Here is a 17,717-nt window from a genome sequence, read left to right on the forward strand (position 1 = left end):
GATGACTAACCCAGGCAATGCAAACATGTTCTGTTTCTACAAGACCAAATCTAACCAACAGTTAAAAACAGCACCAGAAACTAAACCTCACAGATGGATTCTGATATAAACCAAAAAATGTTCTATTGGCATCTGCATAATTGCTGAGCTAGATTTTGCAACAATGGCAGCAATATTTGATTATTTTGATGTACTTGAATGCACCACTCTCTTTGATAATGACTCAAGCTCAAATGACACAAAATGAAGGCACAAGGATAATATGATTACGATGGGTCCAAATATTTAATTGGCCACTGCCAATCCAGTCAATATTAAACACACATCAATAAACTATTCATATCCATTTAAAAATACATATATTCAAGGAAGAAAGTTAAGCCATAATGAATATATTACTTGAGACAGGAATAAATTAAACTTTAAATAGTAAAGGCCCACAGCACTGAAGATCTTTTAAATTAAAAATGAAAATGGTATGACCTTCAATTTTTTGTCAACATTCAAGTTCCAAACACTAATGCTTTGGCAGATTACCAGATAGATAAGAAATAGGATCAGAAGTTTTGTCCCCTACCGATTACAGGCTAACTCTAAAGCCAACTATTATGATCACTGCCCATTTAAAGTTTGTTATTTGGCAGAGCTGAAAATGAACCCGATAATAAAAATGTTAAGTGGTTTTAAAACAGAATATGTTGGGCATTCATTAAAATGCTATTTATTATAGCAATGACTATTGGTAGAGCAACTGGTAGTTCTGTTATATCAAACTATCCATGCAAGAGTGTAAATGGAGTTTTACTATTGTACATACTTCGTTCTATTTTCCAGATTTTTTACAACTGCACTATTTTTATATGTACTTACAACCTAGAGCAGTGATAGAGGTGCTTAGTTGCGGATATATCAACCAAAATTAGATTTTAGATATCTGTGAAAGAGTACATTTGACCATTTCCTGTTTACACAATGTTTTAAATTGTTGTAGAAACATTCTCCTCTCTCCCCCCCCCCCTCCTTCCACAGATGACGCCTAACCCATTGAGTTACTTCAGCATTTAAGGTTACACAAAAAAGCTGGAGAAACTCAGCGGGTGCAGCAGCATCTATGGAGCGAAGGAAATAGGCAACGTTTCGGGCCGAAACCCTTCTTCAGACGGAATTACTTCAGCATTTGTGCTTTGCTCAAGATTCCAGCATCCTTTTGTCAAGCATTTCTGACACATTCATTTATGTAGCATGACACTTCAATGCAAGCATTTAACCCACATTTCTATCTACCTCTGAACCAAGGTGTCAGTTAAGAGTCAACCACATTGCTGTGTTTTGAGTAGTTAACAGACCTTCCCTGAAGAATACGCAAATCAGTAGAGTTTGCAAATCTAGAAGTTTCACAATTGCAAATAGAGGTAGACTGCTTGCTTAATTGCCCCCCCCGCCCGCCCCCGTAGTCAGGATCAAACCCGGGTCTCTGGCGCTGAAATGCAGCAACTCTACTGCTGCACCACTGTGCTGCCCTTGAGGCCCAATCTCCAGCTACTAATTCATTAATTTAACCAAGCTATTGATTAAATTCCACCAGTCAAAGTCAATTATAGACTGACATACCAGGCAGAAATTAGGGAGTTCCACTTTGCAAGTGCAATCTTTCAGGTAAGGTAGTAACTTAAGGCTCTGATCCTCCTACTGTTGAATCAACTTGTATGTCATTGAAAGTCAGTTACCCGAGTTATTATACAGGAAACAAATGTCTTGCCATTTTGTACACAAATACTTAGGTTTTGGATTTGGATGATCAAATGGTGTTGCACATTCTATCGAATCAGAGATGCGAGGGAAACACTGCACAATAGGATCACCAGCACCATGTGGTAAAAATGCTTATTGTACACCAGGCACTTCATCAAACACCAGCAGGCACAAAGGATACAGGAACCACTCGAGAAAACAATGTGTTTACTAATAATGCCTTCTTTCTGTGAAACCATTTCAAATGTTCAAAGAAAGCCACATCTCATCAGTGTTGGTGAAAAACAGTTCAGTATGGAGTCCAAGAACAGAAAATCCCAACAGGTCATTTATGTATGATCTAGTTTGCAAAACACAGTGAAAGAATATTTGGGAAGAATTTAGTAGACCATGACTCTATTAATTTATTTCATTGACAGTAATGGCCACAGCGTCCACGGCATAATCCTTGGGGCCTTGGGTGCATCTTCATACCATCTTTATCATACTACCAACATATTGAATTTGATAATCACAATAGATTGAAATCTGAACGTCCATAAAACAGCGAAATCTTAATCCCCCATTCTTGCTTGGTCACATAGGCCAGTGCTTCTTAAACTGGTGAATGGTTAACCCAAGGGCAAATGAAATTGTTTTGGGGTGAATGAAACTAGAGCGGTGAATGAAGGGTGAATGACTTAATTTATTCAGATATTTATATATTTTTTTCTATACTTCAAAAGGGTATTGCCATTAAAGTGGTTAGTAGGCTCTTATTGGTTTTAATGGCAGCGGAGCTGGAAATTTAATGTTTTTTTCTCTCTACCCATGGTTTTTTACATATTTTTAGGATGTTGAAAACGTTGAATAAAATAAACACTTAAGAAATGAGTTAACTCATGTTCTTTGCGCATGTGACAGAATAAATTATATATAAAATTATACACAAGTGAGAATAAGACGAAAATTACCAAAAAAACATAAGAAAATTTAGTCGAGGGTGAATGAAATTTTGTGAGAAAGACGCAAGGGTGAATGACACTGAAATAGTTTAAGAAGCACTGACAGAGGCTAGCATATCCCAAATTTAAAATTACTCTGAAGACAGTGAGCCTATCCTGCAGTAATCCGATTGGATTAAAATCCAGGCATGAAATCAATGAAAGTGCAGAATTAAACAATCATCAGGAGTCATCATCTTCAGCCTCCATGGTGGCAAAGACTTGCTTGCATGTGCAAAAGACAATGTTGAGGCGTTTTAGTTTAGTTCAGAGATATAGCGTGGAAACATACCCTTCCGCCCATCGGATCCACACCAACCAATGATGACCTGATTACACTAGTTCTATCCTATACACTAGGGATAATTTACAGAGGCTAATTAACCTAGAAACCGGCATGTCTTTTGAGTGTGTGAGGAAACTGGAGCACCCAGAGAAAACCCACGTGGTCACAGGGAGAACATACAAAATCTGTACAGACAGCACCCGAAGTCAGGATCAAACCTGGGTCTCTGCGGCCTTAAGCAGGAACTCTACTCCTGCACCGCTGTGAGCATTTATGACTATCTACAGTTGGAAATGCCCTTGGTCTCCACAATCGCAGAATGAAAAAAATAAAAAAAATAAAAAATCATTTAATTTGAATCACTCGGCTTGATATCAAAGCTGAGGTCAGTGGAAAGCCAAGGCCTTGAACACCACCCTGCCAACCAAGCTGTTCGTGTACAGGTATTTCAAGCAAAAAATTATGCCCAATCAAGTGGAGGGACGCAGTCCTAAAAAACAGGAAAACCACAAATTTGCCAATTCCCACCAGTTCTCTAGTTTAGAGGAACACGAGGGGTCGTAAATCTACTAAGTTATAACAGGACTGGAATAATTTTAGGAAGGAGGCTCACAACGACAATGGATTCCTGGACCATGGTTTACAGCAAAAAGACATTTCAAACATAGAACAGAACAGCAATAGCCTCTTCAGCCCACAATGTCTGTGATGCCAAGACCAACCTATTTGTCTGTGCGCAATCCATATCCCTCTATTCCCTGCACTAAGTCTCTTAAATGCTACTATCACATCTGCTGTAACCTCCACACCAGGCAGCACGTTCGAGCCACTCATTACCCGGTGTAAAGGTAAACTTGCCCCACATATCTCCTTTAAACTTTGTCCCTCTTGCCTTAAAAGCTATGCCCTCTAGCATTTGATATTTCCAACCTGAGAAAAAGGTTCTGACTGCCTACCCCATCAGTGCGTAATTTTTATACACTTCTATCAGGTCTCTCTTCAACCTCCAGATAAAACAATCAAAATCTGGCCAAACTCTCCTTGTTGCTCATACCCCCAGTCCAAGCATAATTCTGGTAAACCACCTCAGCACCCGTTTCAAAGCCTCCACATCCTTCCTGTATTGAGACAACCAGAATTACACACAATACTCCACATGTAGCCTAACCAAAGTCCTACAAAGCTGCATTTTTAAACACAGCGATGACAAAAAAAAACTTACGAGTGGTATACTTCTGGAATTCTCTACCATTAAAAAAACAAATTGATGTTTAATATTTAATGAGTTAGTAATGGTTCTTAGAGGTTACAGCGACCAAGGAACAGGATATTAAATTTGTATGATTGGTTTTAACCATAACGAATGATGGAGCAAACGTGAAGAGCCGAAAACAACTGCTTCTGTGCTATGTAATTTAATTCCCATTCAGTATCAATTTGAAAACAAAATCGTAAATTTGAAATAAAAATAGAAATGGTGGAAGTACCCAACAAAGTTAGGCAGCACAAGTAGAAAGAGAAGTACTTAAAATTTCCAGACCACGAGCTTTCATCAGATTAGTAGCAATGTAAAGTTAGATTTACACATTAACCATTCCTCTCTACAGCACTCACTAGAAACAAATAAATTGCATTTCATGTAGGGCTCTTGAACTTATACCACCAACCATTCTGTTCAAAGATGGTTTCAAGGTGAAATGCAATATACTAACTCAGTAATCCAATGTTTATTATAAATATAAATCAAAATCAGAGGATATTTTACTTTTAACCGGTAATCTATTCCAAAAAACTGAACATCTGAAAATAAACGTTTACATTTCAATTCCCCTCGCCTCGTACCCAAGCCAATTTTAGATAATTTCAATTAACCGTTTGTATAGTTTGCCCTCAAATTGAGATTTCAGAGACAACACAAACTAGCTGACAGATTGAATAATGTCAAGTACGCAGGTGATCTCAATACTGGCAGCCGGTTGCACTCAAAAGCACCTAATAAAAGGAGTGATAATCAAGGCCTGTTAAATGAATCCAAAGCTTAAGTCGATAAATTGTAGCGTCATAAAGTGAAAATGTGGAAACAGGCCCTTCGGCGCAACTCGCCCACACCGGCCAACAATGTCCCAGCTACACTAGTCCCACTTGCCTGCGCTTGGTCCATATGCCTCCAAACCGGTCCTATCCATGTACCTGTCTAATTGTTTACAAACGTTGGGATAGTCCCAGCCTTAATTACCTCCTCTGGCAGCTTGTTCCATACACCCACTACCCCTTGTGTGAAAAAGTTACCTTTAGGATTCCTACTAAATCTTTTTCCCTTCACCTTGAACCTATGTCCTCTGGTCCTCGATTCCCCTACTCTCGGCAAAAGTGTGCATCTACCCGATCTATTCTCATGATTTTGTACACCTCCATAAGATCGCCCCTCATCCTCCTGCGCTCAATGGAATAGACCTAGCTTACTCAACCTCTCCATATAGCTCACACCCTCTACTCCTGGCAACATCCTCGTAAATCTTTTCTGAACCCTTTCAAGCTTGATAATATCTTTCCTATAACATGGTGCCCAGAACTGAACACAATATTCTAAATTTGGTCTCACCAACATCTTATACAACTGCAACATGACTTCCCAACTTCTATACACAATACTCTGGCTGATGAAGCCCAAAATGCTGAAAGCCTTTTTGACCACCTTATCTACCTGCGACTCAATCTTCAAGGAATCATGCACTCGTACTCCTAGATCCCTCTGCTCTACAAAACTACCCAGAGGTCTATAATTTACTGTGTAGGTCCTGCCCTTGTTCGACCAAAATGCAACACCTCACACTTTTCTGTATTAAATTCCATCAACCATTCCTCCGCCCACCTGGCCAATCGATCCAGATCCTGCTACAATCGTTCACAACCATCTTCACTATCTGCAAAACCACTAACTTTTATATAATCAGCAAATTGATAGCAATAGTAATCCTCTTTTGAACGTCAGTTGGCTCTCATTTCAACAACCTATTCATATCAATTTAAAAGCAAACTATAGCCTACAAGCGTAGATGTTTAAATCCTAGAGTGTGGAATAATTTCCAAACTAAATCTATGTAAAATCTAAGTAGTTTCAAATATTGAATACCATATTATAGAATTTTAGAAGAATGGAAATCAAAATGACTTTGTGTTTGTCATTTGATGAAAACTGCCCACAATTCATCTTGAAATAATAACTTCGGGGTAATTTGTAAAAAAATGTTTTTATTAAATTAAATCAATTTAAGTTGTGTACAGAAAGCTTAAATTTTGGTGGCATTCAAAATTCAGGCAATTATTGTTAATCTCTTTCAATGCCAATAATTGAACAACAAACTGCAATATTGTCAGTATATTCCTACATAACACTGCAGTTGAGAAAAGCTACAATACAATGAGAGCAAGGGCAAAAAAGTCCTATCATAATGTGGCAAGTAATTCTAGGATAAATATGCTAGTAAATATGCTGGTTGCCTTGCCAACAGTCTGTCTGTCCTTTCTTCTTTCTGGTATTTTTTAGTATGTGTTAAAAAGTATGTTTTAGTGTTCTTTAGTTTGTTTCTATGTGTGGGGGGGTGGGGATTGGGGGGAAACCTTTTTTTAAACCTCTTACCTCGATGGAGATGCGATTTTTTTTCCGTAGCATATCTCCGTCCCCACTGCGGCCTAACATCATGGAGTGACGCAGCCTTTCCGGGCGCTCCAAGCCGCAGGAGTCTGCAGGACTTGCGGAGCTTGCAATCCCTTTGCCGGGGATCGAAGTTCCAACCGCAGGTCCTGTGGACTAACATCGTGAAGCCCGTGGTCTCGGGTAAGAAGTGGCCGACTCTGGAGCTCCATGATGCGGAGTATCAACCACCCCGACGCGGGAGTTTCGATCGTCGGCTGCGGGGGCTTTGGTCCCGATTGCGGATGGTTTGACTGCCCCGACAGCGGGAGAACAAGAGGAAGAATTTTGAACTTTATTGCCTTCCATCACAGAGGAATGTGAAATCCACTGTGATGGATGTTTATGTGAACTTTTATATGGCTGTGTTTCTCGTTGCTTTTCAGTTAGTATGACTGTATGGTAACTCAAATTTCACTGTACCTTAATTGGTACATGTGACAATAAACTGACCTTGAAACCTTGTAATGCAGGTGGATATGTTATACAAGCCTAGGCGGTTATGTGAAAACATGCCTACTCTGTCATCTGCAAAAAATGTTAGAAACACTTTTACAAAGTCCCTCCGCCCTATTGGAACTGGCTGATATTATGCAGCAAAGCTGCTGATTTAGAAATGCAAGGCAAAGTAGATATAGCTTTGTATAAATTAATTCACTACTTAGATTGCTTATTTTGGCACGAGATATATTAATTCAATGATTAGATATGTTAAGGCACGCCCTTCAATTAGAAGTGTCTAATTTTTATCTGTCTAACATATACTTTTTTTTATCTTGCTTCACACTGTATGTTATATATTTATATGTCTATCTATCTACCTATCTATAATATATATAGCATTTCCACACATACCCATTTAGAATGGCAATCAAAATATACCCGATTTATACACAAGCAATGACCTTTTCTCACTGCCACCATTGGGTGCGAGCAGGCACATGCCATGAGTAATTACTCAGGTATAGGCACTGGGCAATCAGTCCACCTTTAAAAAAGTTTTTTTTTTTTTAAAACACGCATGCACAGAAAATCGTAAAACCGCGCATGCGCAGATCGGTCGTGTTGGCAGTCAGATGACTTAAAAAAAAATCTTTTAAAAACACGCATGCACAGATTGGTCTCCTCTCCTGTGGGAATGCGCAGCACTTTGCACGCAGTCAGGATTACAGCTGCCTTTATTGCCTGTTGTAAGTGAAAGCTTAAAGCAGCGCCCACGGCACACGAGTTGAACATAGTTACGGGTATGGCGGATGCAAGGCACGGGAGAATTAAGTGCCTGTCCAACTTACGCGACCTTTGGTAGATCACCCATCTATGCCAACTTCTTTTCTGCTGATCCCTCGATTCCACTTAAGATTAAACTCACATCTGCATTGATGATTTCCCACTCCTTGCTGTTAGACTTTGGCCATTTCACCAACGGCTTACGTCCTTGCATGTTCTCCACTTTACAATGTGCCTGGTTGCGTCTTGGACTGTTGCCTGAAACTTCTGCCACATCCCGTAGGGTGCTGATGCTCTGCGGACTGTGGATTTCTTCCTGCCGCTGAGTTTCATCCGACTGATTTGACCTTCCTCTTGGTCAATGCAGGGCCCTTGGTTGGGGATTTTCATGCATTTCTTCCGTCCCTAATGAATTTTGAGACCACAAGTTGATGTTACTTTAGTCCAGCCACACCTGCAGGTCTGAAGAACATGTCCAGCTGCTCGTTTTTCAAGAGTTTTGCCACTTACCTGATTCAATGTCGTGTACATTCCAAGGTTTGTTACCGGGTGGTCAGTCGATGAGTCATCTCGCAGACTCTGGGGGTATTCTTCTCTTTGAACTTTTTGTAGCCAAGTGAGGGGATCTCTTGTGCCCTAACAAGGTGACGGAGCCAGCTGTTAAGGGTAGCTAGCCCATAACAGCCCAGTTGGGGTCTATTTGCTCCGGTCAGCTGTCTCTCCAAGCTGTCACACGGTCTTTCCCTTGTCGCCAGCTGCACTTTCACAGCAGTCACTGGCTTTTCCTCCAGAAGGTCAGTAGAGCTAATAGGACTTCATGTTTCAATCCCTTTAATAAGTCGGCACTCTTGCTATTTGCAGTGGAATTGGAGTGGTGAAAGGTAGGGTAGGTACGTCATCGGGGTCATCAGGTGGGCACCCTCTTACTTTGACGTTTCATTGATAAACCCACAACATCTCCAGAGGGCTCAACGGTGATACCTGGCGTACCAGTTACACCTACCTCAATTCCATACCCTCCTGTCTTGAAAATTCAGCGGCGACTAAAAGAAGGCTCTTTGGGTGACTAGGAGACCTCTCACAACCATACAGGCGACCCCTGGCGACATGTCGCAGGGTGTCATAAGGGGGCATGTTGCCAGGGGTCGCCTGTATGGTCGTGACATGTCACCAGGGGGTTGCCTGTATGGCCGTGAGAGGTCTACTAGTCACCCAAATAGTCGTAGCGTCTTTCTGGTCGCTGCTGAAATTTCACCATGTTGAATAGTTTCAGCGACCTATGACGAGTGCCGGCAGTTGCCGGAAAGGTCGCGCAAGTGGGACAGGCCCTTTATGCCTACCTAAGATCGATTATTCAAAATAATAACCGTTTAATAATAAATATTTATTAAACTTCATGTCCGTTATTTGACTTTTCGGCAGAGCGGCCTTTCAGAGAGTTGGCGTTTCGGCATAGCGGCCTTTCGGTGAGTTTGCTTTTCATCGTCCCACCCTTTGTTTCGTACGCTTTCAGTTATTTGGCTTTTCGGCTTCCTTTTCGTTCGGTTATTTGGCTTCCATTTCTTTGCTTCGGCTTCTCGTCCTTCGACATCACGTCCGCACACGCTCCGGCCCACTGGGTCTACGCCGACCAGCAATCCCTGCACATTAACACTTTCCTGCACCCACTAGGGAGAATTTTTAATGTGAGAATGAGAATTTTTACATTTACCAAGCCAATTAACCTACAAGCCTGTATGTCTTTGGAGTGTGGGAGGAAACTGAAGTTCTCGGAGAAAACCCACGCAGGTCACCGAGAGAACGTACAAATTCCGTACAGACAGCACCCGTAGTCGGGAACGAACATGGGTCTCCAGCGCTGCATTCGCTGTAAGGCAGCAAATCTACCGCTGCACCACTGTGACTGCCCTTTATTAAACCAAATAAGAGTAGAAATATAATTTGTTATTGTTCCTGCTGTTCCTGCACACTTTCTCTAGCAAAGAGACTATTTTTAGATAGATTCAAATTAAAGCTTATTTAATAGGGTTAATTTCACTTGACTATTATAACAAAGAGGAATTGTTCTTCTATGCAAATTTGCAAGGGCCTCTTAACTATTTGAAAATGCACCCAGGTAATGGGAAAGGTTTTTGATGAAAAGGAAGCCTATTTAAAAAAAATATATTGTGCACTACTTCTGAAAAAGATAAGACAGCTTGTCAAGAAATGGGAAGCAATATCTATCCCGTTGGAAACAACTCCAGGCCGGAGCTGTAACACATTGAGATAGAAGATATTACCTGTATTTGTCATTTTGTACAAGTGTGTCAGGAACACCAACACATTTATTATAATTACCAGACACAGGAGGCTGACATCTGGTTCATCAGCTCCCATGGGATTACATCTTTGCGATGTGGGAGGGAATCGGAGCACACTGAGGAAATACTTGCGATGATGCGGAGTATGCAAGTTGTGCATGCAGTACCTGAATGTAGTATTGAGCCCAAATTCCTGAAGCCGTTAGGCAGCACCAACATCTGCAGCACTGTTTGAGCAACAACTTGCAATGATATAGCAGCTTTTGAACAAGTCCCAATTGTCTTCAAAGGAGTATTAGCAGGAGCACACTAAAGCACCAAATAAGACATTAAGAATGGCAACAAAACACTTGGACCGTAAGAAATATTGTGGAACACTAATGCACTGGAGTGAGATTAACCAAGGCTAATGTAGAATTCAAAACACGTCAAGGCTTGTAGATTAGCCGAAATACTGCATCGCCGTAGCAATAAGGGCCTGTCCCACTGACGCGGCTGTCTTCGACCTTCAAGCTCGAGGGCACTCGCCTGGAAAACCATCAGCGATGAAACCACGAGCTAGATCAACCGACTGCACACACAAACAAACACATCGCAAAGGCGGGGGCCAGGGAAAGCGGGGGAGCCCCGTCTGAAATTCGCACCCGCGATGAACACGAAGGTAAAAGACAGCCACTTTGCAAGTTTGAGTCGAGGGCAAACTCTTTGTTGCAGTGGGGCAGCCCCTTTAGTTGTGTTTAGTTTTGAGATACAGCATGGAAAAAGGCTCTTCGGCCCAAGCCGACCATCTGTTTACACTAGTTCTATGTTATCCCACTTTCTAATCCATGCCGCACACTGTCTGGGGGAAATTTACAGAGGCCAATTAACTTACAAACCTGCAATCCTTTGGGATGTGGAAGGAAACCCACAGTCACAGGGAGAATGTGTAAACCCCACACAGACAACTGTCGAGGTCCGAAATGAACCTGGGTCTCTGAAACTGCGAGGCAGTAGCTCTACCAGCTTCACCCTCTTTGCCTGTGTGTAAAGAATTATTAATGCTAAAAAAAAAAAAAAAACCTGTGGCTGTTGATTACCAGTAATTATGAAAAACCCTCGTAAATTAATCAGGTGGTATCAATAGCAGCAAATAAATACTGCGGGGGGGGGGGGGGGGGGGGGGGGGCGGGGGGGGGGGGGGGGGGGGGGGGGGGGGGGGGGGGGGTGGGGGTGTCAGTGCTCTCAAAAACACCTAGAAATTCTCTATCAACATAGGTACTACTGCCAGTAATGCAGTCTCAGCAATTATGCTAACAGATCTGAATATTGAATTAAATGCAAAGCTCTGAAAATAGAGTCTCTGGGAATGAAATTGTGCGTTGATTTAACATGTCTTATGATCAATTATGGTCATGGATTAATTTATATTACAAGGCAAGGCATTTCACTGCCAGGGATAGAAATTCTTCTCAATACACAATGAAAAAATTCTAGCAAAGCTACAATAAACTCTTCCTCTGTAGTCTCTCTTATTTTTATATTACAGATGTTCTGAAATGAATTTAACAAAGGTTAAAGGATGGTAGTCAGACAAGTTGATTAAATTAGTTTCCATTTAAGAGCCAGTCATCAACGCAGATTACAGGCTTTTATCCCATCTGTCAGTGCTGGATTTGAACACAAGTCCCAGAGGTGAAAAGGTAAGTGATCGACTGTAATACCACAGCAACATATGCTGAATTGGAGCATGAACAAAGAAGAAAAAACTGCAGGTTGATTTTCCACAAGCTTGGCCCAGGACTGCATTCAAAAGCAAAATGCTGGAAATACATTGCAAGTCACATAGAATCTGCAAAGGGAAAGGAATTCTACATTAGCCTTGGTTAATCTCACTTCAGTGCATTAATGCACATTTGCACTACAAATCAGATTAGAAATCAGAGAAATAAAGAAAAATTTGAAAATAAGTGGGTGAAAATATGGTAATGATAAGAATGAAAGCACATTGCTGGGGAAAACAAAACTAAAGGAATTCACAATTGGAACGTTAAATAATGCTTTACACTAAAGATTTTTTTTTTTAATTAAATTTTTATCATTAACAGAGTATGGATATCATCAGCCATACCAGCATTTAATATCCATCCCTACTTTGTCCACAATTCAGGGCACAGTTAAGTAATACTTTGATAGGCATGATTAGTCACATATTTACCAGATTGGACAGGGATGGCTCATTTCCTTTCGTAAAGCAAATCAGAGAAACAAAAGATTCGTAATGATCATCAATTACTTTTATAGTTAGCAGAATGGAGACCAATTTCATAATGTTTTCAATTCATTACTCAATTTTAAATTGCCTGGCAGACAGTAGAATTCAAGCTCAAGTTTTTCAACCAAATCGTCCAGAAATCTTCCAGCTATTCCAATAATATAACAGACACACCACAGCACCCAACCAAGTGTCATATTAGTAATCCTGGCACAGTTATGTGCTTTGCTACTTTATAAATCTTTTGCAAAAAAAATCACCATGAAATGCACCAGGAAACAAAATCCTTAAATTAGTTCTTTGTAAATAACTTAAGTTACTTCAAAAGCTACAAATTTTTAAAACAATTACTAAACAGCCAAGCACAATTTACATTGATCAAGTACACCAAAATTAATGTTAAATCTGGTATTCTGAAACATGCAGTCTTTTACTAAACCTATAGAAATCTACTTATTTGCAAGTTATTTTCATTTTTACACACAAGGTTTTGGAAATCAAACAATGAATGAAATCTGTGGGATTTATCACTAGAGTTATAAAAAAAAAAGTGGCAGAATTTAAAACCATGTATAGATCTTGAACCAGGAGATCTTCAAACTTAATCTTAATCGAGAGCAGAATATGGGAATTGCAGAAGCTCAATTCCCATTTCAGTCAAACCAATGAAAGATATCATGATCAACATTTGGCAAAGTTATGACAAATTATCACATCCACTAACGTTGGACAATCTAATGCAGAATGTAATTTGCATAATAATAATTTTCTTAACTCAAAGACTAAGCTTTAGCTGAAAATACATTTGGTATTAATTCCACTCAATTACATTATTACAAAAATATTTGGTCTATAATCCCGACATCAAATCAGGTTTGAAACCAACTATATGAGGGATGTCCTGTATTGTAATATGCCTAGTACATAAAGCTTAATCTTTTTTCATGAAAACACATTTACCCCAATATTTTTGCAGAATGCTACTGAGACAAAGTTCCTGGAAGCCATCTTTTGCCATGTTCAGACACAAGAGATTGGCACACAAGAAAATCTAGAGCAAGAATGCTAAGAGCATCAATTTGCAAGGATAGCAGCATTTTCTGAAAGTTGTTTTCACTGCTAAATAACGTGTGCCACCCAGTCTCCAGGCTGCTACTATTAACTAATAAGTATTATTTAACCTGCTTGAAAGTAAAGCACAAGAAGATAGAAACTCAAACACAGAATTTCACATGGAACTGAAGCCAGGTATACGGTTTCTAATTCAGGCAAGATGCTGTCAGAGCATATATTATCATCCTGGAGGAATATATCAAGTCATTAAAGAATCCAAGGTAAAATTAGCCAAATTATAATGTTGGTAAAATACTCAACTAAAATGAAAAACTTCAAAAAGAGTTTTAAATGTGGCCTTAATGACTAAGTATCAAGCATTTAGATGAGTCAATGAGTCAAAGGTAATAGTTTAATGTTTTTAGTAAGCAAATAAAGTTTGCAGATTTGTGGTGGAGGACCATGCAATTTTATAAAATGACACTGGCTAAATTGCAAAGCTCTTTCAGGCTGAATAATGCTCCTAAAGCTTTTACTGTGCATATAGTCATGAATTAGCATTGGAATGTGTTTAACTTCAAGATATTTCAATAACCTAAATTTCAATATTTCAATAACCGGATTACAATCCAGATACAGAAATGATTTGATTTGAAAGAGAAGTTAGACAAAAATGCTGGAGAAACTCAGTGGGTGAGGCAGCATCTATGGAGCGAAGGAATAGGTGACGTTGTGGGTCGAGACCCTTCTTCAGACTGATGTGGGGGTGGAGGGAAGAGGCGGAGACAGTAGGCTGTGTGATTTGAAAGAGACATTGTTGTTCAATAAGGGTTTGAGTAAGGCATATTATTTCAGTTTCACTACCATTTTGAGACAGTGCCATTATTAAGGACAGAAATCTAAGAACCAAGACATCCCAACCGTCTTTTCCTTGCTGTAACTTACAATGTTCCCCAGCAGTTTCTGAGAAATGCATAGGCTAAACAAAAATGTCCACATTTCAAACAAATTGCAAACTAGTGGGACGATAATAATAAAAAACTCTTTAGGCTTCTTGCATCCATAGTTTAGGGTAGCACTCCCAGCAAACATGATCATCAATTTTCCACTTCATCAAATAATTTGTATTCAGGGATTCCAAGTGGAAAGCCAAATACGTTAAAATAAGTGCTAGGGACTTAAAATGATAGAAGACTAATTTGTTTTTTTTTTTAAATATTATTAGACTCCAGGCTTTTCAGACATCATTTTCGAAGTGTATTGTATATTTCCATCCGTTTTTTTATCCATCCGTTTTTACTATTGGGCTAGTTCAAACTGGCAAAGAAACACCAGCATTCTGCCACTTGCAATGATCCCGAAATGTGACTCCTTTCCATTGCTGAATTCTACATGGAGTCCTGACAGCAGAGCCTGAAGTTATTGGCAATGAAATTAGCTCAACAATCCTACAGCCGCAAAACTTGCCAAAGAGCAGTAACCTTATTCCACATTTAGACTGGAGTAAGAAACAAACGTTCAGTTACTTGATTTATTTTAATGCTTTTAACATGCATTTTAATTTTATTTAAGAAAATTTTGGGTTTAGACAATTAGACAAAATAGTTTTCATAATTTAATAGAAACTGGTAGTTTCCCTACATTTCACTGTTCAACTCTGGATTGAGTGGTGTGGCTGTAGACAATTGGAACTGTGTATCCATACAAAGTTAGCATGAGCATGAGGAAGGCAATGTGAAGAGTTTAGATAACAATCCAAAATACTTCAGTAGTTTTAGGGAATGAATGACCACTGCAGTACAGCCCAATTTTCTGTGAAATCGACTGAATAGTTCATCTCAGATATGCAGAATTCAACAAATTATTGGAATCTAAACAGTACGTTTTGAAAGCCTTCAGGATTTTATATCTTAAAATTATTTAACTGTGGAGGAAAATAAGTCTGCAGAGCAATGGAAACGATTCCCAACTCCTTACCTATAGTTTCAGGCAGATCAAGCAGTTCATTGTGTTGCAAGTCAAGATTTGTGATTTGTGTGCAATTGCCGATCTCCGTCGGCAGGTGTTCAAGCTGATTGTGAGCCACATCCAGTGTTATGAGGTTACAGAGCTCACCTGTCAAAAAAAAGATGGTCAAATATTTTATTACAAACAGATTCACCATGATCAATAAAACCAGACCAAGACTTAGACCACCAGGTAGACTATTGCCCAAGGTAATTTTGAGATCATCCTGGGCATTTTGTCCTTATGGAATATCTAGCCATGAAGAGGTTCAGAGCAGAGTGTTTGTTCGGAAATCTGATATCAAATAAAGTGTCTTACTCGGGGCAGATTGAAGTTAGTTCATCTATCCTGCCAAAAGGAGGTTATACTGGAGGAGGCCAACATAATATTGGATCTATTTTTTATGAGGATAATTATGACACATTGATAATACTGTTCCTGCAGTGCTAATGGGTAGTTCTTTTAATGAACCTCTTTGCAAAAACAAAATAGCTGCCACATTTCCCTGTGTTGCTGTTAGCAGCCCATCTACTTACATCAGTGTGGTTAGAAAAGAAAGTTCTGTTGAGTCCAATCAATACGTTAATCATTTACAGTGTGATCCAACATCGGATGTGGAAAATGATATAATTAATCCTCAAGGTAGAACGCAAAGTGCTGGAGTAATTCAGTGGGTCAGGCACCGTTACTGGAGGACATAGATAGGTGACATTTCGGGTCGAGACCCTTTTTCAGATGGTTATCCATGTCATGACGCAAATACAATAAACGCCAAAGTATATACCGAGGCCTCAATGGAGTCTAACCCAGCCCAATCGTCCTAACTTTTGTTACGAGATCTGATCAGCTGGGATTGTTCTCTCCGTACTGTAAGAGGCTGAAGGGTAACTTTAGATTATTATAAAATTAAGGGAATGCACAGTGTAGATAGTCAGTTTTTTTTCCCCAAGAAGAGGCGAATCTAAAACTGGGGGACAAATTTAAGGTTAGAGCGAAAATATTTAAAGATGATCTGAGGGGCAAGGTTTTCATACAAAAGATGTTGGGTATGTGGAACTAGGTGCTTCCGGTGGTGGTAGAAATAGGTACAATCTCAGCATTTAAAAAGGATTTGGACAGCTAAATTGATTGAAAAAGAGAACAAAAATGGGACAAATGTGGAAAAGTAGAATTAGCGTAGATAGACATCTCGCTCAGCACAAACCAGTTGGCCAATGGGTCTGTTTTCATGCTGCACAACTGTGAATATTTTCAATCTAACTTCAAATCCTCCCTAAATACCACTTTTACCATGTCTTCAGCCACCTATTATTTATGCTCCGTATTTTCTCCTCCACCATACATTCTAAACAAGTCACTCTTAGACATCTTGCTGATAATGGCAGTCAATTCTTAGCATAAGCCTATTCCCCACTGAAGTCATTTTTTTTCTGTATTAGGAGTCAGAGGCTTAAATGTAAAATACTTATAGCAGTCATCAAAAAGTTAATGCCTCAAGGGCAGTCCCACATTGAATCATTTCACCCAACTGCCTTTGTTTTTGTTAATGTGGACAGCACGGGTGTTACATTGGAATCTCCCATGTCTGTGTGTGCTCTGTCCAATATCAGTGTAGTTGTACGAAAGTATCAATGAACGAATTAATAGTCCACATTTACTTGACTGAAGAACATGTGATACTCTACGGTTATAATTGACAAAGTTTATTCTAATGTCCAATCTCAAAGACTTCCATCAAATCAGTGATCTCAAGTTAAAGAAATTCAAACACCCTCCTGTGTCCAGATCACATGCATGGTGTAGCGCAAGTCACAGAAAGTAAATAAAAAGGGTGAAAGCTTAAATTCAGTTCACAGACAACCCCCACCGTCAACTTCCTTAGAAGATCACTGCAATTATCAGCAAATTTTGTGATGCCCCTAAGAAAGGAATCATTGCTGAATCTGGTTCAGAGGACTGTGATATTGGGGCATAGAGTTCATAGTAGTATAATGATTAGATTGTTCTTTCCCCTTAAATTGACCAATCTGGAATGGGAGTTATCTGAATAAGATATGAGGGGTCTCAAAGGTATGAGGGGTGATCGAGCCTGGGTTAATTGGAACCCAAGTTAGCAGTCAATGCTGTAATGGAAGCATTTCAAGCAGAGACTTGAGAA

General features: G+C 39.6%; 1 protein-coding gene across 2 annotated transcripts in view; it reads right to left on the bottom strand.

The window, feature by feature from the left end:
• The window catches only part of shoc2 (SHOC2 leucine rich repeat scaffold protein), a 76,337-nt gene that overhangs the window by 23,515 nt on the left and 35,105 nt on the right, over positions 1-17,717 (bottom strand). For both annotated transcript variants that reach the window (XM_055646957.1, XM_055646958.1), the window contains exon 3: positions 15,530-15,667. In XM_055646957.1, coding sequence (XP_055502932.1) covers positions 15,530-15,667 — 138 coding nt within the window. The remainder of the gene's footprint in view (positions 1-15,529; positions 15,668-17,717) is intronic.

The sequence above is a fragment of the Leucoraja erinacea genome, chromosome 15 (assembly GCF_028641065.1).
Source record: "Leucoraja erinacea ecotype New England chromosome 15, Leri_hhj_1, whole genome shotgun sequence".
NCBI lineage: Eukaryota > Metazoa > Chordata > Chondrichthyes > Rajiformes > Rajidae > Leucoraja > Leucoraja erinaceus.